This window comes from Podarcis liolepis (genome assembly GCF_965112155.1).
Source record: "Podarcis liolepis genome assembly, chromosome: 11".
In the NCBI taxonomy this organism is placed as follows: Eukaryota; Metazoa; Chordata; class Lepidosauria; order Squamata; family Lacertidae; genus Podarcis; species Podarcis liolepis.
Window position 1 is genome coordinate 15,564,401 of NC_139565.1, and position 23,786 is coordinate 15,588,186.

General features: G+C 42.4%; 1 protein-coding gene across 2 annotated transcripts in view; it reads right to left on the bottom strand.

Annotated features, from left to right (window-relative positions):
- The window catches only part of ADAMTS19 (ADAM metallopeptidase with thrombospondin type 1 motif 19), a 124,588-nt gene that overhangs the window by 14,402 nt on the left and 86,400 nt on the right, over window positions 1–23,786 (bottom strand). For both annotated transcript variants that reach the window (XM_083464410.1, XM_083464409.1), the window contains exons 16-21: window positions 18,865–18,945; window positions 10,723–10,880; window positions 7,953–8,106; window positions 6,675–6,810; window positions 5,269–5,473; window positions 4,064–4,216 (exon numbers count right to left, since the gene is read on the bottom strand). In XM_083464410.1, the coding sequence (XP_083320536.1) occupies window positions 4,064–4,216; window positions 5,269–5,473; window positions 6,675–6,810; window positions 7,953–8,106; window positions 10,723–10,880; window positions 18,865–18,945 (887 nt within the window). The remainder of the gene's footprint in view (window positions 1–4,063; window positions 4,217–5,268; window positions 5,474–6,674; window positions 6,811–7,952; window positions 8,107–10,722; window positions 10,881–18,864; window positions 18,946–23,786) is intronic.

The window sequence follows — 23,786 nt, forward strand, 5'->3', positions numbered from 1 at the left end:
ACAGCCTGAGTAAACCTGGTTAGGAGTAGGGTGAAGCTATTTATGTTGGAAAAAATGTATATAGCACAGCAGGTTATTAGCCATGTTTTTAAAAAATCAAGTCAACTTTAAATTATTTGTTTAACACATTTTATATAGACCGTTCAATAAATAAACAAATATCCCAGCAGTTTACTAAAATAGTACAGTGGTACCTTGGGTTAAGTACTTAATTCGTTCCGGAGGTCCGTACTTAACCTGAAACTGTTCTTAACCTGAAGCACCACTTTAGCTAATGGGGCCTCCTGCTGCTGCCGCGCCGCCGGAGAACAATTTCTGTACTCATCCTAAAGCAAAGTTCTTAACCTGAGGTACTATTTTTGGGTTAGCAGAGTCTGTAACCTGAAGCGTATGTAACCTGAAGCGTATGTAACCCGAGGTGCCACTGTACTTATCAACAGTGTTAGAAACAGAGATATGAAAGCTCAGAGCTAAATGGCACCTTAAACCCAGGTTATGGGGGTAACAACTGCCTGTCTAGGCACACTTTTTTATAACAAAAATACAAAGCTGAAAATGACTGAACTACAGCTAAAATACCGTATTTTTCGCTCTATAACACGCACCAGACCATAACACGCACGTAGTTTTTAGAGGAGGAAAACAAGAAAAAAAATATTCTAAACGAAATAGTGGATATATGATTTTTGTGGTTCATGCTGTGGCCACAGACATGTGATCTGACAGTGAGTTTGGAGTAGCCCAATGCAAAAATCCTGAGGATCCATGTGGATCCATGCTTTGTAACCATGGAGGAGGGAAGGAAGGGGAACCATGGATCCTCTGCTCACGACTGCAGCAGATTCCCCCCCCCTCCACCCACAGGCATTCGCTCCATAATACGCACAGACATTTCCCCTTACTTTCTAGGAGGAAAAAAGTGAGTGTTATGGTGCAAAAAATACGGTATGTTCATTTTCCATGTGGTCTAGTCCTTCCGCTGCCCATCCCCATAATATCCTTAAGAGGGTCTCTACTCCAGTCTGCAGAGAGCAGCTAGAAGTGGGGAGGCAGAAAACCGTCCTCCTTTCCTTTCAGCAGTGGCAGTTTTAATCTGAAATCTTAGGCGCAGTACTGCGTCCAGAGCTCAGAAACGGCTTGCGCTAATGAAATTCCCTGTCACATAATGCGCCTAGAACAATGGGAGTTTCAATCACTGCTTATCAAAAAATTCTGATGAAGTCAACAAACTTGAAAAAAACAAGTAGACATAATAAAAATAGTAGGGGGGGATCAACGTGATATAAAAGCAAGCATGTATAACAAAATTACCGTCTGGGTTGGCATGCTGAAACAAGTAAGATTTTGGAAGGCATTGAGAGCAGTAGAACGTAAATGCCTGCCTGATTTTAATAGGAAGGAAGTCCCCAGAGCAAGGATGCTACTAGACTAAAAGATTGATTTCCTCCCCAAGTGCAATCTACTGTGTCAGCTTTCGGGTTCTAAGAACAATTCCTTCTGCTACTCATTACCTGTATGCTACAAAGGGGGAAGAAAGAGTAACAGTTTGAGTCTTGGATACGAATCGCTAAAACTATTCACATATCAAGATCGGTAACTGGATCTCCTCACTGCTACTGCCACCATATTTTCAATCCTTGCTAGTTGCACATGGAGATCTGTTACATACAGCTGCAATAGGTAGGCAGGCTGGATGAACCTATCCATTTCCTTTTCTCTCTGTATCTCATTTCCCCCCTCTCCATCAGTTTGCAATTAAAAAACAAAACAAAAAGCCTTCATGATGAAAACTCCATTAGAATTTTAGTGCACATCCCCCCCCCCATATACACTATGTAATTTTTTTTGCCTTATATACACATTTCTGCAAGGAGTTTCACTGGATATAATGCATGGTTTATGTTATTTTCCCTAATATATGCATTTTGCTGCACATTTTCTGCCGCCGAACGCATTTTCCTTCACACTATTTGGCTGCCCAACTGGATCGCGAAAGTTGGAAAAGTGCAAATTTAAAAGGAAAGCTGGGTTTCAGAAAATGAAAATTAGGTAGGTGCACATTAAAATCCTAACCAAACTGCAGTTCTCCTCTAGCCCTAGGGACAAGGGGAGATACAACATTATGGCAGGGTCAACATAAGCAGAGAGGGCCACAGTGCCTCCAGACTCCCAGTCTCTCTGCATAGCCTCTTAACTGAATATTGATGGTGCCAGTCGACGCAGCTTACACTGATATGCCCATTTTTCTTTCTGTTTTAAAAAGCCCTCCAATACTTGTCCTCCGTGGGGTACAATTTGCACACAATTCAATGTATAAATTGGATTTTCTTAGGCAAAAGGAGCTCCTTCCAGTTCTTTCTACCACTAAACTCCTTTTGCCTAAGAAAATCCAATTTATACATTGAATTGTGTGCAAATTGTACCCCACGGAGGGCCACTTGCCACAATGAATGCTGACCCAGGACAATTAAAAAAGCTTGCTTTGCTTTTCCCTGGATCCCACACTGCCATCACCATGACAGGCACACAACACAGACTGACGTTAGTTGCCAGCACTTTACCGCTTAGAGCCACTTTGTTTGCTGCTAGCATCTATTAAAGACCTGGGTATATCACGCTAAAGTTTCAGAGAACCTGACACAATACATTGAGCTTGTGGAACAAGTTTAGCATCCCTTTTATCTGGCTTCTGTTCCGCTGAAATGCTGAACAATAGAAACCCATAATCTTTTATTTTCCTGAAACATTTTAAAATCCATTTTTTATATCTTTGCTTTGGTAATAACTGTCTTATGCTCTACTTTTCATATTGTCGTTTATTTTACCAATCCTCTAAGTTCAAAGTTAAAGGGATGCTAAACCCTAAACAGAAAGCCAAATGGTATCCGATTAAGCTTCCTGTCGCAACATGTGACATTTGCGTTTCTCAAGCTACATTTTGGCACCCGTTTGACAAGAACTTGGCATTTCTCAAAAGAACAGCTTCCTATCAATGTCCAGCGGAAAAAATCCCAAAGAGCAAAACCGAGGGTGATAGAAGGCTGCACTAATTATTCTGTATCACAGACAATCAGCAGTGAGCAATGATATGGCTCTTCAATTTCTTTTTCTAATTGAAGCTATATTACCATGTAAGCTGTGCCGTCATGTTGCTATGCACTAGTCTGAGGGTGGGATAGTTTGGTCACGGAGAGAAAAAGACAGGAAACATGAGTGCAGTCAAAGCTGAACTCATTCCTCTGCCGAGAAATTTAAAATGCATACTGCTTTGAAAATAAACCTTTGAAAATCTCAACTGCGCAATATTCAGCTGGATATCCACACAGGTCTGCTCATTTCCCTTACAGCTGCGCAAGATACTTGCTTCACAAATGACAGCAGTGTAACTGCAAAGGTGACTATAAAACGCTTCTGGTTAAAAACCTGCAAATGACACACACAGCCGCCCCCAGTTTAAATTGTTATGTGATCTGCAAGGAGATTTCACTAGGGTTGCCATATTTCAAAAAGGGAAAATCTGGGATTTCCCCGGACATTTTAGCCGTATCCACCCAGACACTGCAGTATTCCGGCTATGTCTGGGAAATTCCTAATTTCACTCACTTTCAAAAGGGCAAATCTTTACATATAAAAGAGCAGTGAAGCAAATAAAGATTCTAGAAAAGAGCATATAGAAAAAGACATGTGATGCAAACTGGCATTCTTGAAATAACAACAGGTTTCTATTTCTTACAGTGCTGCAGATGAGCTCGGAAGTCCGTCAGGAAGACTTAGTGAATTTCGGGATCTAACCCTGAACTTTGGGGGGCTATAAGGTCACAGTTGAAACACTGCCAGAGGGAGAGGGGATTTGGGGGGGGGGGCTGGGCCAGATGGGAAATGGGAGTTTGACAATATCTGAAAGGCCACAGGTTTGCCACCCCCAATCTATTATCTGCCTTGTGACAACTTTACCACATTGTTCTGTTCAGTCTGCACTGTCTTTCATTGGAGAAGTACTGTAGCATATTTGACAATGGCTAGTAAATATAACATCGTAGCGCTAGTACAAAGCATGTTGTACCTTAGACCAGTCTCCCATTCTCCAGACGTAGCATTTGGAATAGTCTTCACAGTCTTCTGCTTCTCTAGGCCTCGTAGACAAAACACACTTCTTCCGAGGATTGGTGCACCTTACGGTCCGATGGCGTACTCCCTTTCCACATTTCACAGAGCACTATAAAAAGGTATTTAAAATGATGCACACACAAAATACACATCATGGCATTCTGCACAGAGATCTATAAAAAGGTAAAGGACCGCTGATGGTTAAGTCCAGTCGTGAACGACTCTGGGGTTGTGGCGCTCATCTCGCTTTACTGGCTGAGGGAGCCAACGTTTGTCCGCAGACAGTATTTCCAGGTCATGTGACTAGCATGACTAAGCTGCTTCTGGAGAAACCAGAGCAGAGCACAGAAACGCCGTTTACCTTCCCGCTGGAGCGGTACCTATTTATCTACTTGCACTTTGACGTGGTTTCGAACTGCTAGGTTGGCAGGAGCTGGGACCGAGCAACGGGAGCTCACCCCATCGCGGGGATTCGAATCGCCGACCTTCTGATCGGCAAGCCCTAGGCTCAGTGGTTTACACCACAGCGCCACCCGCGTCCCTACAGAGATCTATAGATCTCTCTTTCTTCTGCCTAATAAATGCAATCATTAAAATGAAATTGAATGGGCAAAGTGCAGATACAAGAAAACATTGTGGAAGGATTCAGACAATAAATGCAGTTAATATGAAATGTTCCTATTTGCTCCCTGAGCCCAACTTTACAGTGCCAAGGTTTGGAGGGGGGATATGGGGCTAGCTAGCCTCATCTATTTAGGGGACCAGTTTGCTTGAAAATGGACACTGCTGATGTGATATATCTGTTCTTTGCTGTAACTGGTACAGCCAGGACACACTTTCAGCCGGAACATGCCAGAACTCAGTTCCGGCACCTTTCAGGTGCGAACCATTGCCATTCTAAGAGAACAAGGGAGGCGTTCCTGGCGAGTTCCAGCACCTCTTTTTGTACAAAATTAGCACTGGGCACAGCACGTGCTATGTGAGAGAAATATACATTCATAACTGGCCCAAATTAGACATAAGGAGTTAATTCATTCTCATATGCAAAATTCTGCAGCGTTCACTGATAAATCACAAACTCAACTTTTGTGTTCTCCCCAAATGTAGGTAATACAAATGAACAGAAAACAAATGCATAGAAAAACAATGCATATACCCCACCTCGGACCATACGCCAGCCTCCCACACTGTCATGCAGTCCTGGCCTTCACAGCGCTGCGCCGAAGGGGGTTTGGGGCCAAGACAGTCTCTCTCGCGGGCTCTGATCAAAGTCCCATTTCGAAGCTGCTGAGTGCAGGCGACTTGTCTGTTCTGCGTCCCCTTCCCACACGTCCTTGAACATGGAGTCCACTCTGTCATCATCCATCTGTAAATGCAGGTCAAAGCACGATTACTCCTCGAAATATTTTCCCGTGAGGTTTAAGACACATTTTAAATTGACCTCTGTGATAAATGCAACACAATTGCTTTTTGAGGGTCATCGGCCCTCAATTTTGAGGCAACGGCGTCTTAACTTTCAAATTACAGCCTTCTTTCTGCTATCGCATGCTTTTATCCAATGCTGTTTACAGCAGCTAAGAACCAAAAGGTTGATTCGAGAATACTCTCCTGCAAACAAAGGGCTCCTTTGGAGCAAGACACAGGTCAAACAGAGGCTCTGACTGGATGCAGGGGGTGGGAGACGATCTTTGCAGATTCTTCCTCTTCCCTGCAACTCATTGTATCCCTTGAAATGCTGCTCTGAAAGGGCTGGGAACTCTCTGGAAGAGCACAGTTGGTGGCATTGGGAGCACACGGAGAGGAAGTACAAAGTCAGCAACCTGCACAAACACACACATGCACTCAGCAGCATTTTTGCCTGCTGGGTAGCACTGGTGTCGGATGGACTCCTCCTACCCCAGAACTGCCCTGGGGAGCAAAACAAAGGCTCTTTTTACCTTTGCAAAAGGAACCCTTCTCCCTCTGGTCATTGGCAGAGCTATCTGCCCCAGCTCCTGGAGTGACGCAGGGCGGGGCTATCCGGCCCATGGGGACTAGTCGCCCGCACGGCAAGCGTCCCTAGCCACCTGTCGCCCGCACAACGAGCATCAGCGGGGCACAACTAGCTGCCCATGGGGAGCATCCGGGGGGGCACCACTAGTCGCCCACAGTGATAGCGTCATTAGCGGTCTGCTGCCTACATGGCGAGCATCTGGCAATTTCACCCCCCCCTCACAGATGACACCTGGGGCGACCGCACCCCCCGCACCTGCCTTCCTCTGCCAGTTCCTCTGGTTTGATGCCATTGTTGAAGGTCTTGGAGTGCAAACAGGAAGAAGAAATCAGAAATCATTGCCCGGAGAGGGGGGCTTCAGGACCCACACAAAATTGCTCAGTAGGCTGGATGTGTGGGTGATGTGCCAGGCATTAGAGCCAAAGGAGAAGATAAGCTCAGATATCTTTTGAGTTATTGCAGATGCCTTGGGGCATTCTTTCATTTCAGCTGGGACACCCACCGGCTGAGAAACGGGCGCTTTCTGAGCATAAGCATCAACTAAAACCTTCATTAAATAATGACTCACTATCACCTTGTCTGGCATGGCTGCTCATTGCACCTTCGGAGCTGAGGCTCAGGTTTCGTTAAGTATTTGCATTTCTTGCTGTCCACAAAACTGATATTCTTATTCATGATCTTTGTGCAGGATACTGTTGTCTTTCTTTCTCCTGGTAAGACACAAAAGGGACGTTTTTGGAACTAAAGGAAAGCTTTGCGCAGGGAGAGGCGGGTGGTCTCTGTGCAGCCCCCTGGCCTGCCCAATCCTCGAAGCAGGTTGGTGTGTGGCTGAGTTAGGAGCAGGTCCCAGCTGGAAGAAGGAAGTGGCGAGGGAAAGGATTGTAATTTTCTTTCAAGATCAAATCAATATTATTTTGATTTTGTTGCGGGGTCCCGAAAAGGCGTGGGGCCTATTTGGTAATCAGATTTTGCAAGTAAGGGTCCCTCTAGCAAGTCTCTAAGAAGAAGAGGCGACTTGGGGTTCTGAAGATTCTTGTTACCTTAGGGCAGGACAAACTCTGACACTTTTCTTTTAAAAATGGTCTCTCAGGCAGCTGCTTTGATTAAAAACGCTGGCCAAAGAACCACTTCCTGCACTTCTTCTTTTGAACAGCAGGTTCTCTTGTCATATCAGGAATTGCTTTTGGCCACCCCTTCAGTTTCAAAACTGCACCTGTTGTGCAGAATGAGACACTGTCCTCTGAGAAACACAACCCAAAAGACCTGCTGGGCCCAGGGAATGAGGTGTGTGTTATTACAGTGAATGACATGGATGGCACTCTAAGCCAAACCTTGACTTTAGCTGCTGTCCCATGCTGAAATGCCTAAAATGCCTTGGGGAGAACAAAACAGCTGCAATCTCTCTTCAGAAAGCATGGGTTCATCCATGGTTTGGGCATAGTGTTCCATTAAGGGGGGGCATCTGTACATTTACCTGTACACACGAAAAGCATTCTGTGTCCTAGAAATGAGTGTCAAATGCTTATCCATTAAGCTCCATGCATGTTTTAGAGATGATGGATCTCAACTAGAATTTTAGGTCAAGAACTGGCAGTTTTGCGAAGTTTAAAAAACACCCTCCAAAAATATATTTCTAAGTAAACAAATCTGCCTGTATCATGTAACAGTTTTTTTCCAAAAAAAAAGAAAAGAAAGAGAAATCAATAAGAAAAGCAAAATATTTTGAACTTTCCAGGACATGATATTGTCTGAATGGCAATAATGGCAGCCCTAGCGCATCAGCACCAACACCGTATCTTCACACAACCCACCAAATGTTTTGCTTCTACCACAGATTTTAGAGAATCATTACCTCCTCCGCATACGGCATCGCAGTCCTCCCAGCCTGAGTGTGTCCACATAAAAAGAGGCTCCGACCCTTTGGAGCTCTGATTCTCAGGCAAAGGGTCCAAAGGAATGGTGTATTCATAGTGTAGCCCATAATTCTGATCTTGAAAGAGCAGAACCTGCAATATACAGAATAAAAAATTGGAGTGTCTCAATATCACACTGGAGAACGCAATATCACACTGGAGAATGGTGATATTTCTACATTTGAGGGGAGAGAGGTAAATCTCTGTGGCAGAGCAAATCCTTTGCATGAATCTTTTCCACGTTCAATCCCCCATCACGGTCAGCTTAAGAGATCCTTCTCCTGATGCTCTTGAGAGCGATTGGCAGCGACAACCAACAGTACTGGGATAGACAGATCCATGGTCTGAATCAGTACAAGGTGGCTTCATCTGTTAATATGAAGAAATGCAGCACTGGCTTGCATCTGACAGACATTCTGACATTCACAGAAGTCATTTGAGGCAACTCTCATAGGGAAAATCAGAGGGTTTATACATGCAGTGCTAAATTTTGCCTGTGGATACAGGCAACCTCTGAAAAGGGCTATTCTTACAGAACATTTCATGTAAATAATAGTTATCAGCCTGATTCAAAGTGTTGGTGCTGACCTTTAGAGCCCTAAACGGCCTTGGTTCAGTATACCTGAAGGAACTTCTTTACCCCCAACGTTCAGCCCAGACATGGAGGTCCAGCTCCGAGGGCCTTCTGGCGGTTCCCTCACTGCGGGAAGTGAGGTTACAGGGAACTAGACAGAGGGCCTTCTTGGTAGTGGGGCCCGCCCTGTGGAACACCCTCCTATCAGATGTCAAGGAAATAAACACCTGAGTTTTAGAAGACATCTGAAGGCAGCCCTGTTTAGGGAAGCTTTTAATGTTTAATAGATTATCGTATTTTATATTTTGTTGGAAGCCGCCCAGAGTGGCTGGGGAAACCCAGCCAGATGGGCGGGATATTCATCATCATCATCATCACTGTAACAGGAGGCAGTGACTAAGATCAAGGGATATTTCCCTTTAATAATTTCCATGGTCATCAACAGAATTTTCCGGGAGAAGACAGAGCTTTATCTGCATATACTCACCATCCACTGTTAAAACCAACAACTCAAAAGCAAGCTGACACGACTTTGTTAGCGAAGTATGCATTTGCAAAAAGTGGGCAATATCCAGCTAAGCCATACTAAAGAGTAGACTTACTGAAATCAAGAGACATACGTCCACTGATTTCAATGTGTCTACTCTGAGTGTGACTAACATCACCCAGCATTAAGATGTCAGGAGAACTTTAGTCATAGTGATTCTATCTGCAATAGTCATTTTAAAACTGCAATAATATAGCATAAGTGTATTGTGCTAACTCCTGCCCCAAGGACTTAAAACTTCAAGTAAGCTTCTATTTTTAGAAATACATTTTTCATCATAAATTTGAATCACAGAATAATTTCGCTTCATGACTACACACTCTTTCTAGACCCAAATACAGTGGTGCCCCACAAGACGAATGCCTCGCAAGACGGAAAACTCGCTAGACGAAAGAGTTTTCCGTTTTGGAGGTGCTTCGCAAAACGAATCTCCTATGGGCTTGCTTCGCAAGATGAAAATGTCTTGCGAGTTCCTGCTGGTTTTTTCCCCTCCCCCCTTTTTCTAAGCCGCTAAGCCGCTTATCAGCTGATCCGATAAGCCGCTAAAAGCCGCTAATAGCGCTAATCCGCTAATCCGTCAATGGGCTTGCTTCGCAAGACGAAAAAAACCGCTAGACGAAGAGAATCACAGAACGGATTCTTTTCGTCTTGCGAGGCACCACTGTACTGGTCAATACTGTGTTGTTACAAGGAAAGCTACTTCCAGGTTAGCCAGTGATTATCACCATAACGAAAACTTCACTTTTCATTTTCTCAACCCCCTTTCCTAGTTGCCAACTTATCCCAAGATTATAGGCACAAACATCTTGCACTAAAAGGGAGGACAATTACTTGCAAAGATCAGCTCCCTCCAGCAAAATTTAAGGAAGAATTATTCAAGAGGAAATAGTTCTCTGCAAATGTGTTCTGCAAATTCTTTGAGCACAACTAGATAGAAACAGCTTTTATCCACTGCCAGGGTTTGAGCATATCTGCAGTTGTGAAGGAAACGTTTTATAATCCATAATGTGTCCCTAAACGATCCAGCTCCTTTGTGCTAGCAATTTTGAACTGATATCAGCTTGTTTATTCTTCAGTTAATGGTCCAGGTTATGTAGAAATCCCCACACTGACTATAGATACGTATGTCTTTGACGAATCTCTCCATTTGAAGAGATTATTGCCATACTTCGCTGTGAAAAAATGGTGAGTGTTTGCCTGCCAGGGGTGGAAGGGAATTTTGTTTCATTTTGTTTCATTTTTAAGTAAACCGGCCTAATCTACATAATGATTCCCTGAATTTAACATTTCTCTGAATTTTGTGGTACTGTTCTCAGCTCAAAAATGTACTAAAATGTGTAAAAAATGAACACTTTAGCATTAAATTCATTAAGAAATGCATACACTGGGATACAACTGTCAAATACGAATTTTCATACAGATTTTAAAATGATCATCACCATGGCAGATTAACTCAGAAACGGGATGGAACAGACTAATCAATGAATACAAGTGAAATCCATATGGACCAGAAATAGACTTATCCATCAATCCCTAGTACATTAGGATTTATTATAGCATAAAATAGTTTTAAAATGGTCATCCATACCAATAAATGCAAAGGTGATGTGGTTGGACCTTTGGCCGAGATTTTTTCCCACAGACCTCTCCTAACGTAATGAACAGTGGTACCAGCAATGTTGAATGTTCCAGAATGTTCTATCTTCCAGTCACTATTAATAGACTGTTTGCCGGCATCTCGGAGAGCTGCAGATAACATTGGGAAACAGTATAGAAGAAAATGGTTCATTTTCCAGTTGTTCTATGAGAATATTTTTTTTCCTACGCTGGTTCAGTTACAAAGCTATTTATGAATAATAAGCATAATAAAGAAATCTCAGCAAGAAAACATTTTATCTGCTTCCCAGTTGGGATAAATGATAAAAGCCATATATTTAGATTTGTCTAAATTCTTTCCATATTTAGGACAGGGTTCAATAAAATAGTGAGTGGTTGAGATAAAGGGCTGCAGGATTTAGTTCACCATCATGCAATATGGATAGTACAAACTACACATTATGGATTCATTGTTTGTGTTACATGAATGCACTAGAACATGGTATTTTAAAATTAATTACAACAGCAGCTAAGAAGATGCAATAGAATCTCATTACTGCACTCTGTGAACTTCCTGTGCCAACGTAGCTGGATCGTAAAATGTGCTTTGAACACAAGCTATTGAGCAATAGAGCTTTGAAATTACTAACTTAAAAAAGATGTGGTGATAGCAAGTAGCTTAGATGGCTTTGGGGGAGAAAACTTAAGAAGCATAAGATTGGCTTATTTGTTCCAATCTATGATAAAACTCAGGGTTGTATTCTACTAAGCCATTAACATTAATGGACCCAAATTAGTCATGCCCATTAATTTCAGTGGGTCTACTTTGAGTAGTAGTTAGTTGGCTACAACCCACAGTTTCCTGCATTCACCTCATCCTGTGCCTCATTATCTTCTTACCACGATCAGGTCACAGAATTCCAACAGAAGCTACAATTAATACATCTCTCCATCAGGGGAAAGAGCTTTTTAGGCTAAACCAATCACAAACTTATTCTGTGCTGTTAGGCCTTTGCAAGCCCAGAGCTCCCAGATCTTCTTTCAATAGCCTGCCCCAAAGTATGCCCCACAGAAGGGCTCACGGTTATCTCTACAGCTGTGGTGGTCAACTGGGCCATCAGGATGGGAAAAGAAGGTGGAGCATGAAAGGGTCAATGGTGGTGGTGGTTGAACAGATCACACTGGATGACAGTTGAGGTGGACATAACGGTGGTAGTCCTTGTTCTCCTCTCAAGTCAGTTGTTTTCTGTCCTCCACGTGTAACATAATTTCCCTTCAACGCTACTCTCATAAGTTATAACTTTATCAAGCTGTCTTGATATCACAGCCACATGAAATTCCCTGGCTTAGAGTTCCAAGCCTGCCTCCCTTGGCTGTCCAATTCCTTCCTTGCTCTTTAGATTTTCCTTTTGTAAACTCTCCGGCTTCTTTGTCTTTCCCCCTCAAGCTCTTTCCATTCCACTGACTCATCCATCAGTTTTCTGATTCTTAGTCCATGGCCTGCTCTGCTCATTTTGGCCAAGCACGGTGGCCCTTTGCTTCCCTAGCTCCTTGGACTTCAGCCTGCCCCACAAAGCTACTCTTGTCCCAAGGACATGTGTGAGGTATCAGTCCCAGGCAAACTGACAACTTTTTCTTCCTTCCCAGACGTTGAGCTGGAAACTGTCTGGAAACTTGGTTCCCTGAGCTGTTGGAATGTTTGTGAACACCGTATACCAGCTCTGTCAAGTGATGTTAAAAGGTTCACTTTCATAAATCCAACATTATATAGATTAGATAAATTCATAGCTCGTGATTAGTTCTTATTACTTTTCTATATTTTACTCTTTGTATTTGTTGCAAGTTACCTTGAGACCTTTGTGGCTAATAAAGAACAAAAAATGAATTTGGAGTTTGGGTAGCTTATCATCTAATTCCCAACAATTCACCATTTGCTTCCCCAACTTCATCAGTATGATCACCATTTGGATGTCAAACTAACAAAAACCATCAAGTTAACAATGAAATGCCTAGGAGTGGAAGAAATTCTTGGTCCAGCGCTGAAAAAATAACAATTTTGCCCCTGAAAACCTCCTTGGAGAGGAATTCTATAGAAGGGGGTTACTACTGAATAGGTCCTCTCTCTTGTAGTAACAGGAGATGATCTAACAGGCCAGGCAGGTTCAAATGTAAAGTACAGGGGTCCCAAGCTATGTAAATATTTACAGAGCAAAACCAGCCCTTTGAATTGCACCTGGAAATGTATCAGAAGCAGCACACCCAGGTCAGAATTAGTGTTATATATCTGGATTACAGGATCCTTGTTATGAGGCTGGTTGACAAATTTTGCACTAGCTTTAATTTCTGGACAGTCTTCAAGAGCAGCCCCATGGGCAATGAACTGCAGTAATCTAACCTCAGTATTATTGGAGCATAGGAACAAAGCTGGTGGGTACTCTGTGCCACAAAGGTCACGAATGCATCAGAGTAATGTACCCAGAAGCAAAGGACAAGCAACAGGAAATGATTATTATGAGACTGGGGATAGTTGTGCTCTGATGTCAGCCTCCCAGAGACAGGTGGATAGCTGCTGTCAGAAACAAAATCCTATACTTGGTGGAAGTTGTTCTGTCCCACTAGATATGTTGAAGAAAAAACTAGAACTATTAAACTTGTTCCATGGCCATTTCAACCCGTATATCTTGGATAAATAGCAATTATCCCAATTAACATGGTCTGTTTTCTATCGCCTTTGTGCTCAAAGCAGTACATCCAGCCTTCCAGCCATCAACATGATGAGCTTGATAAATAACCTGCAGGATTTGAAAGCTCACAAAGCTCTTAAGAACCTTTTTGATCATGGCGCTCATTTGTTTCTAAGTTGGTGTGGTTAGTACGTGTGCAAATACCTCATCTATTCTTGCGAAGTGCTAAATGTTAGCACTTACATTTCTAGACATTTTTAACTGCGGCTTTTGCAAATAGACATTAATTTGATCTTTCCTGCCAGGAGTAACTTTTTTTGGCCGACTCTTTCCTCTCCCAGGCCCAATCAATCCCCAAAAGCATTTAATGAGGTCAACTCAGATACACTTCAAGGAACTGAGGGATACGCAACTTTGTCATTGCTGATATATAATTCTTCAATTTCTCTCTCTCTCTCTCTCTTTAATGTGAATCTTGAATGCCTCAGGCCCCTTAATCAGATATGTGAAGTTTGACTTGATGGCTTGATGTCATCCTCTGGACAAGACTGCCCTAAACATTCTTTCTCACTGAAATTCCATGCTTGGCATTCGTGATGTGAAAGTGCCTTAACTGCTCAGTCCTTGCCCAAATCTCTTCATAAAGTTGTATGTTAACGTGAGTCATTCCTGGCAATCAACTGCCGTCCTATCCATATTTGTACTGTTTTGTTATGTTTCTATGGGAAACAATGGCAATAGCACCATCAACTGGCGGCAAGACAACTACATTATCCAACAATCACGCATGCCACTAAGGCACAGTACAATGAATCCAAATAGCACAAAATTCCTAAAACATCCTTGCAGCATCCAGTAATGTTACAGTTCTAAGAGGTTTCTTTTTCTGATGTAATATCTCAACATTTTAAAGTCTTCTAACTAACCACTGGATAAAAGTAGATTCTTCTCCACCCAATGGACAGACATCTTTGGTACAGGAGTACAGCAGCATGGTTGTTTCACGGCCATCTTGTTTCTGAACAATTACCAAATGAAGCCCCAAAGCACAAAATGCTGATATTTTAGGAAGTGTAGCTAGCCTATCAGATACAGGACAGTTGCACCTTATGTGGGTATTTAGCTCCAAGGATTCCGTATATACACAAAAATCACATAGACCCAAACCCTTGAATTACCGTATTTTTTGCTCTATAAGACGCACCAGAAAGAAAATATTCTGAAGAAAAAAAACATTCTGAATCTCAGAAGCCAGAACAGCAAGAGGGATCGCTACGCAGTGAAAGCAGCAATCCCTCTTGCTGTTCTGGCTTCTGGGATAGCTGCGCAGCCTGCATTCGCTCCATAAGACGCACACACATTTCCCCTTACTTGTTAGGAGGGGAAAAGTGAGTCCTATAGAGCAAAAAATACGGTATACAGTGCCAAGTTCATTCCCTCACAGCAGACAAGCCAATACTATCTTGACATAAACAGTGTCCACATTCAAAGCCTTCACAATTTGTACAGGTGGGGCATATATGCAAATAGCTTCATTTCAGGGAAATGGGCAATGCAACTCAAAATCTTCCCGTGCTCTTCAGTTTGTAAATTGCATAACGAGGCCTGCTAAGGGTATGCTCTGGTTTTGAAGAAGAAAAGGGGCGTGTGCATTACACTCAAAAAGTTGTAAAGGGGACATCTCAGTTTTAAAACGGTGAAAGCAAATTCTTTTCAACTCCAGGGGGCGAATATTTTTTTGGATGAGATCAAACCAAAGCAATCTACACACAGTTATGTGAAAGATAAAATTCTAGCTGGCCTTGCAATCTGTATTGGGACACTGTCACCAAGTCTAGCTAAGTTTGTTATTGGTATGAGCTTTCATGTGCACGCATACTTCTTCAGATACCTGCATGCACATGAAAGCTCATACCAATAACAAACTTAGTTGGTCTCTAAGGTGCTACTGGAAGGAATTTTTTAATTTTGTTTTGACTACGGCAGACCAACACGGCTACCTACCGTATTTTTTGCTCTATATGACTCACTTTTTCCCTCCTAAAAAGTAAGGGGAAATGTGTGTGCGTCTTATGGAGCGAATGCAGACTGCACAGCTATCGCAGAAGCCAGAACAGCAAGAGGGATTGCTGCTTTCACTGCACAGCGGTCCCTCTTGCTGTTATGAGATTCAAAATATTTTTTTTCTTGTTTTCCTCCTCCAAAAACTAGGTGCGTCTTGTGGTCTGGTGCATCTTATGGAGCGAAAAATATGGTACTTGTAACTAGAACCAAGTCTAGTGTCATCTCTTTGTACCTGCTTAGCTGATTTTATCCTGGAAGCCATCATCATGAAATTCAGCTGCATCAAGGCATGTTCCTCCTACCTGGTGATCTTGAGATGTTTTGGACTTCAGTTTCCATCATTCCTGATTGCTGGCCATGGTTGTTGGGAGTTGCAGTCCAAAATATCTCAAAGGCCTCAAGCTTGGGAAGGCTGGAGAAAGTCATGCTTTACTTGTTTAAAAACCTACCAACCTTTTCTAAGGTACTACCTTGTGGAGCGAAAATAAATCAAGACTTATGAGTTTAGAGTCACTGGCTGTGTGGACTAACTGCCTCTCAGTGGCGTCAGAGCCACTGGCCATTGGTGTATGTCTCATATGTGGGCCAACTGCAAAAAAACTTTTTGTTTAGTAAGTCTCTACTAGTAAGTAGCAAAAGTACACAATTACAAAATAAAACCTATCAGTAAAAACAGCTACACATAAAGACCAGATAAAAATTACAGCATGAAAGTATCAGCTAACTAAAATGCTGAAAACAGGTGAAAAATACATCTAAACAGGGGTTTTCTGTGCTGCTAGACTTGCAGAGGGGTGACTAAATCTGCTCTGCCTGAGGAGGCAGTTGCAAAGCTTAGGAGCAGTCACCAAGAAGGCCCTGTTTTGTGTCCCTGCCAGATAGGTCTCACTGCTGAGCTATGGTCCTTCCCTATAAACAGGGTTACCAAACTGTTTTGTCAAAGTGGTTATTTTACTGACTTGGGGTGGGGCTGAAATTTAGCCCATATAAGAGCCCTGGAGATTTTTTCTGCGGCCCTCAATGCTTCTCCCCACAGAAATATTTTGGCAGTGGCAGCAGAATTTTAATGTTTATAAAATGGCTCTGTTGCACATTGTACCACTGTCCCTGGTTAAATTGCTGCAGAGCAACTGTTCCAAATGTTATTGTACTCCCAAAGGTACTGAAAAGTTGCTTGTGGCAAGCACTGCTGAAGCGTTCTCTGCTCCGGACAAGCCGTTGTCTATATCTCTTTCTGCTGCTTCGCTGCGCAATAATCCATTCTCTGAAGCTACGGATGCAACCACAACTGGGAAAAGCAGAAAAGCAGCAGCCAAAGCGAGTGCCCCTCATTTATCGGGATAATCTTGCTATTCATTTTAGAGGAATAATTTAAAGGCAATTTGGAGACATTAATTCGCCTGCATTCTGTGCAGCGGATGATCGGAACTGGCTTGCAGCAGGAAAAGTATGAAAGAATTGGCGCTGCATTTTTCAAGGACATCATATTGCCTTGTACTCAGGTTCCTGGACAAGTTCTTATCAAGAGTTTTAACTGGACGGAGTGAGGGGTTCCATCCCTATAAAGCACACCCAGTCCAGAAAATTCTGTTGGCTGGCTAGTAGAGGAGCTCTCTTGAAAATCTTCAAACCTCAGGTTTATGTCACAATCTGACCTCCACTAATTTGGGGCTTTATGAACCAGCATTTTCAATTAAGCCCAGTTGGCAGCCAGCACTTCTCTTGTAACAGAGAAGTCACATATTCTTCATAACTACTGCAGGTCAACAGTCTGGCTGCGGCGTTCTGGACCAGCTCAAGTTTCGGAACACTTTTCAAGGCAGTCCCACAGACAGCACTTAAGAGTAATCCATTCAAGATGTAACTAAGGTATATGTCATTATGACCAGATCTGACATTCCAAGGAATGGATGCAGTTTATTTTATTTACAGCACTTCTGGGTCACCAAGTAACCAAGGATTTTGAGGCGTTTTATACAAGATAAAAACAACAAGTTGTTAATGCAGCAACCTCAGGTATGTGAAAATGCTCTTGGCCACTATTCCTACCTGGGCTTTTCAAGCTTGAAAAGAGGTCCAGGGTCACACCCAAACTGGATTTCCAAATCCTTAGAAATCCAGCCTCTAATTAGCATCAGTTCCTGTGTGTGTGTGTGTGTGTGTGTGTGAGAGAGAGAGAGAGAGAGAGAGAGAGAGCGTGCAAAATGGGCTAAATACAGGACTACACTCATTCAAATTTTTTATGTTAAAGAGAATATAATGTGCGCCCGCTTTTAATAATTCTAACCACCACAGAAAGTATCATTTTAATCCCGGTTATTAGACTTGCAAATTGATTCCGTGCATACTTATTTGCAAGAAAGCTCTGCTGGTTTCAAGGGGGCTTGTGCCTAAGTAATGATCCCCAGATTTGTAGCTTTCGTGACGAAAAAAGGAGTAACTGCCTCGTATCACCTTTCAGTTTTCAGTCTACCGCTTTGGCAAATTTAGATTCCTCTAAGTAGTTCCACAAGGCATAAGCAAATATCAATTGAGCATGACAACCCTTAATACTCCTAAATCTGGCTATTTTCCAAAATGTGCTTTCAGTTGCTGTCAGTTGTACCTATCGCGTTAGCACTTACAACTAAACCTGAAGCTTGGACTCTTGACTGGCAATTTTTTCTCTTCCAAAATAGAATTGATCCTTTGATAGATTGTAAGGCAGGCCCCACGGAGTCTTCATTGTTTCCACATTTTACAAAAGCAATTCAGAACCCTTTGTTTATTGAGGAGGGGGAACTATTGATTTTACACAGTTGTATGTTTTGATACTTGTATCAATTCATTTTTTTAAGATTATAGTTTTTGTAATCAATTATTACAATTGTCAAACAAACTGATAACAGCTTGCAAACAACGACAACAACTAAGTAAGCTTGAGAACCACCGTTTAGGATGTGCAATGGGGAAAAAAATGCTGTTTTTATCTTTCGTACCTTGGATTTAATTTTTAAACATTTCTGTCTTCTGAAAATCTTTAACCTGCACTTTGTACATTTGGATTTAATTTCTTTGATTTTGGGTTTTCAATAAAGAAAATGGACATGGGAGAGGGAAGGTCTACCTCCTTGTGGACCACAATATGTTATTGTTCTACAGTTCGCCGGGGGCTGACTGGGGCTAATAGGAGTCCAAAATCATCGAAAGGCCACAGGTTCTCCATCCGGAAAGTAATTACTTGCCTAAAGCTATTTAGTGACCCCAGTGTGACATTTGAACTGGGGTGGCATCCACATTCACAGTTTCTGTTTTGAATCTACGAAGAATATTTTTTTTTAAAGGTATAAAGTTTTCTATCTTTTTTGTCAAGTACATTTTACAATTACGGACAAAACAAAACTCACCTAAGTAACTGTGAGCAGGTTTTTCTTCCACAACCTTGATTCTTCTTGCCCCTGCAGGTATCACCAATGCTTCCACATAACCTAATTACAAGATGAAATATTCCATGTGATGTTTGTAATCAACAAACACAAAAGATTTGTTTTAAAGAAATGCAATAGTGTTCATGTCTGATTTCCTCTTCTGGTTTATGAAGTTTTAGAATCACATTTGCCTCTCATTCTGCCAGTGTCTCTGGACTGATCCTCTGGAACCTATATATATATACGATCTATATATACGTCTATATATATACGAAAGCAAATATATATATATATATATATACAGTGGTACCCCGCAAGACGAACGCCTCGCGAGACGAAAAACTCGCAAAACGAAAGGTTTTTTCGTTTTCGAGTTGCCTCGCAAGACGAATTTCCCTATGGGCTTGCTTCGCAAAACGAAGCTTGCCCCAGGGACAGCGGGTCTTCTCTTTTGAAGCAAGGGGCTGCGGGGACATAGCGATCTCCCTGCAGCCCCTTGCTGCAAAAGACGTCCGGGGGAAGCGGGGAAGAAGCGCTTCTTCCCCGCTTCCCCCGGACCTGTTTTGAAGCAAGGGGCTGCGGGGAGATAGCGATCTCCCTGCAGCCCCTTGCTGCAAAAGACGTCGGGGGAAGCGGGAAGCGAAGCGCTTCTTCCCCGCTTCCCCCGGACGTCTTTTGCAGCAAGGGGCTGCAGGGAGATCGCTTCTCCCGGTGCTCCGAAGCCGGGCGGGGGGCAGGGGACACCTCCCGCCACCGCGGGGACACCTTTTGAAGGCAGGCGGGGGGGAGCAAAGACTTTCGCCCCCCGCCCGCCTTCAGAAGAGGTCCAGGACCTCTTCTGAAGGCTGGCGGGGGGCAAAAGTATTTGTCCCCCCTGCCTGCCTTCCCAGGGGCTTTTAAATCGCCCCGGACAGCGGAGAAGTCCTCCGCTGTCCGGGGCGATTTTAAAATGCCGCCCGCCAGCATTTTAAGATCGCCCGGACAGCGGAAAAGTCCTCCGCTGTCCCGGGGTTTTTTAAAATGCTGGGGGTGGGAAGAAAAGCCCTTGTCTCCCCCCCCCCAGCCTTCAGAAGAGGTCCGGGGACAGACTGTCCCCGGACCTGGTCTGAAGGCGGTTTCCCTAGGAACGCATTAATTGATTTTCAATGCATTCCTATGGGAAACCGTGCATCGCAAGACGAAAAAACCACAAGACGAAGAGACTTGCGGAACGAATTAATTTCGTCTTGCGAGGCACCACTGTATATATATATATTTACTGTTTGCTTGGCACTGTCTTCTTATTGAATCAGCCAATATTAATTTATGACTCTCCCTTGAGTTGGATAGTTCCCGGGTCAAGCAGAGAAGCTGAAGGGGTTGTCGCCGGTGCTGACTCCATGGAGCCAGAAAACATAGGTGGGGGTGAAGACAGGGGGTAAGTGGGGAACCTTCACACTTCATGAAATATTTTCATGAATCTGCTTTTCTTTCTGGTTGCTGTCTGGAGCATCAATAACAGTCTGATCTGAATAGATACCATAGGGACTTGCAGGGCATTTAGCTCATAGATTAGTCACAAGGACAAAAATCTGGTGGCCAGCCATACAGTGGTACCCTGGTTCTCAAACTTAATCCATTCTGGAAGTCTGTTCCAAAACCAAAGCGTTCCAAAACCAAGGCATGCTTTCCCATAGAATGTGCATAGGCAAACTTGGCCCTCCAGATGTTTTGGGATAATTCCCATCATCCCTGACCACTGGTCCTGGTAGCTAGGGATGACGGGATTTGTAGTCCCAAAACATCTGGACGGCTGAGTTTGCCTATGCCTGCCATAGGAAGTAATGCAAAATGGATTGATCAATTCCAGACTTCTCCAGACCCCTAAAACAGCAATTTAACATGACTTTTACGCTCTAACGAGACCATTGATCCATAAAATGAAAGCAATAAACAATGTACTGCAGTCACACAATCAATCAGTCAGTAGCTGAACTGGGTTCCACACAGTCACAGTCACAAAACAAAAGAGCAGCAAATACAAAAACGCAAAATAAATAGCAAAAACAGACAGACCTCAGCGTAATGCTCAAAACAGAAGTGTGGCACTCAAAACGGAGCACGTTCGGCTTCTGAAAAAGGTTCGCAAACCGGAACACTTACCGGTTTGCACTTTTTGAGTTCCAAGTTGTTTGAGTACCAAGGCGTTTGGGAACCATGGTACCACTGTACTTCCAAGTAGGTGGAAGTGCCTGAGCAGTTAATGCTCTTTGTTGACTTCTGCCTTCTGGACTAGCCAGAAGGCCATCTTGGCGGTTCCATTGTTAACAGGCAGGTTGTAAGCAATGCTGGACAATCCCTTCTCGCACAATGCAAAGTTCATGAATACCATAAATAAAATGGCTGTCGCCTGGTTCAACCCAGTGTGTGTTTTTGTCCTTTCTCTGACGCTGCCCCACTCTGGCAAAACCCTACCTCTTAGCTCATGCCTGTCATATGGACTTGGATTATGGCGGCGTGAAACTTTAATAGCTTGTTTAAATCCCACTGCGTTTCCACAAAACTCCCAGAATGCTTGTATTTCCAGAGACCTCAATAATTAAAATTCCCTAATGGCTTTCTCCACACTGCTCGTGAAATAATATTCTTTCAATGTATTATTCCCTTTCAGCAATGTACATATACACTGTATAGTCAGAAGCCACCACAACCCACAAGTAAAACAAACAGCGACAACATAGCATCGTTGTTTGACATCTGTATCTTGTATCTCTCTCACCCAAATTTATTACTGTCTGCTGATAATATAGTGTACTTCTTTTTACATTTCCGATTTCTACTAAATATTTTTACCCTAAACTGCATATAGTATGCGTGTGTATTTATGTAAGATTCAGTAACAAGTAAGAGGGTTATGTCCTATGCAGGATATCATATTTTATTTCAATTAAACCATGTTTCCTGCAACTATAAATGGGTAGCATCCAAGAGACTCACAGATGATGTTCTCACCAATCTAATCCACAAATTTCATAATCTGCAGTGAGACTCATTCATAGATTCTAATTCCCTTCAAGATCAGGCCACACACATCTAATGTGTCAATGAGATTACATAATACCCATGTGCCTTTAATATCAAGAACAGAAGAATATAAGAAGATCCCTGCTGGATCAAACCAACATTCCTACATGAACAGTTATGTTTCAGAAATAAACTTCCAGTGTTTACTTTTCCCCACCGTGGGGGGCAAGGAAATGGGACTCCCAGATTTCCTTCCAGACTCATCAGAAATGACTTGGCAAATTCTGAATAAAATTCTGAATAACCCTCTCCAAAATAAACAAATATAAGGCATGTGTGTTATATGTCTATACAGTGATCTACAGTTGAATGAACACAAGAGAGTAAGGCATTCCTTCAAACATTTCTTTGGGCAGAAACCACAGCAATGACACTGATTCAATGAAAACAAATAGTGCTTTATCATTAAGACCACAGATAAGCACTGTGGTTGCAAACGTCCATAGAGTTATGCATGCATAATTCTTGAAGAAATGAATGGGATTTGTAACCGTGTAACTAGGCATAGGATTGTAGTCAGTGTTTTTACAGCCTTTTAAGTTGTTTCCATTGAGAAATATGCACCCGGCAAGCTATTTCTGAAACTCAGGGAAGGGGGAGAGCTTCATAAAAACTGGCTACTGTGTTAAAACAGAGAGAAAAAGCCCGAGTGTTCATACCCAATCCCTTTTGCGTTTGTAAAGTCAGATTATGGCAAACATGCTTAAAATCTGGGGTCTACATTAGAAGGCATTTCTGTGGTTTACGTTAGTTATTAAAACAGGAAAACATTTTTCTTTCAACAAGGACTCAGCCATGTAACTGGAAAGATTTAAACAGATTTCCTTATGGATATTTATTTTTGCCAGTGTTTTATTGGTCAGTTTAAAATCTCTATAAATATAATTTCAATATCCAATCTCTCCAATTTTCTGTCTTCTGACTTAAACCTTCAGGGTAATTTGTGATTTTGCCTCCCTTTTCCTAGATTATCTCCATCCTAGGACACAACCGCACCTGAAGACTCAAAGATGTCTTTAATTTTATTTTCTGAACGCCTGTTTGATTTGGTATAGATTATGATGTTTACTGCTTTTGAAACGTCTTGGCTTCTAATTCAGTTTTTTAAAATACTTGCTGAATTACTCTGAATATTGAAATCTAACAGTTCTGAAGACGCCTAAATTAAAGCCCCACTAATGGTCCTGTTTCAAAAATATGTGCTTACAGCTGATGCTTGGGCTAGATATGGGAAATAGTGAAATAATTAAACTTATCACTTGCGCCTTGCAACAGAAAAGAGGAAAAATTCTTGATTTCTGGAAGAAGTGGACTAATTTTGTAAATAATTATGATAGGATATTTGATACACCCTATTTTTTCATGCACTAGGTAACATTATGTGTGACTTCCAAGGGCCCAAGTGTCATTCTGCCAGCAAACCTCCAACTACGCCAGCAGAATATTACTTGTGCTGTTTCCTGAGGCCCCCTCAGAAGGCCTCACACTAAGCAAATGATTGCATCCCTAATGCAAAATTTAAAAATTCAAATTAAAAATGTTTGCTCTTCTGCAAAGTAACACACATCAGAATCTGGACAACTGTTTAGCTTCTCAGCTATTTCATTTGGGGGGGAAATCATGTTAAGTAAAAATATTGAATTCAATATATATTGAATCTTTGGCTATTTGCTCCCTTTTCTTTCCTTCATTTAATGTTTGAGCATTGGAGAGCTGCTAATCCAGATAAATGTTTATGTTCAACTATGGTAAATAAACCCAGGTATCATGTATCAAAAACTATGCAGTGGGGTTTACTAAATACTTGTTCCCATCTGTTCCTAATCACCCCCCTCTCT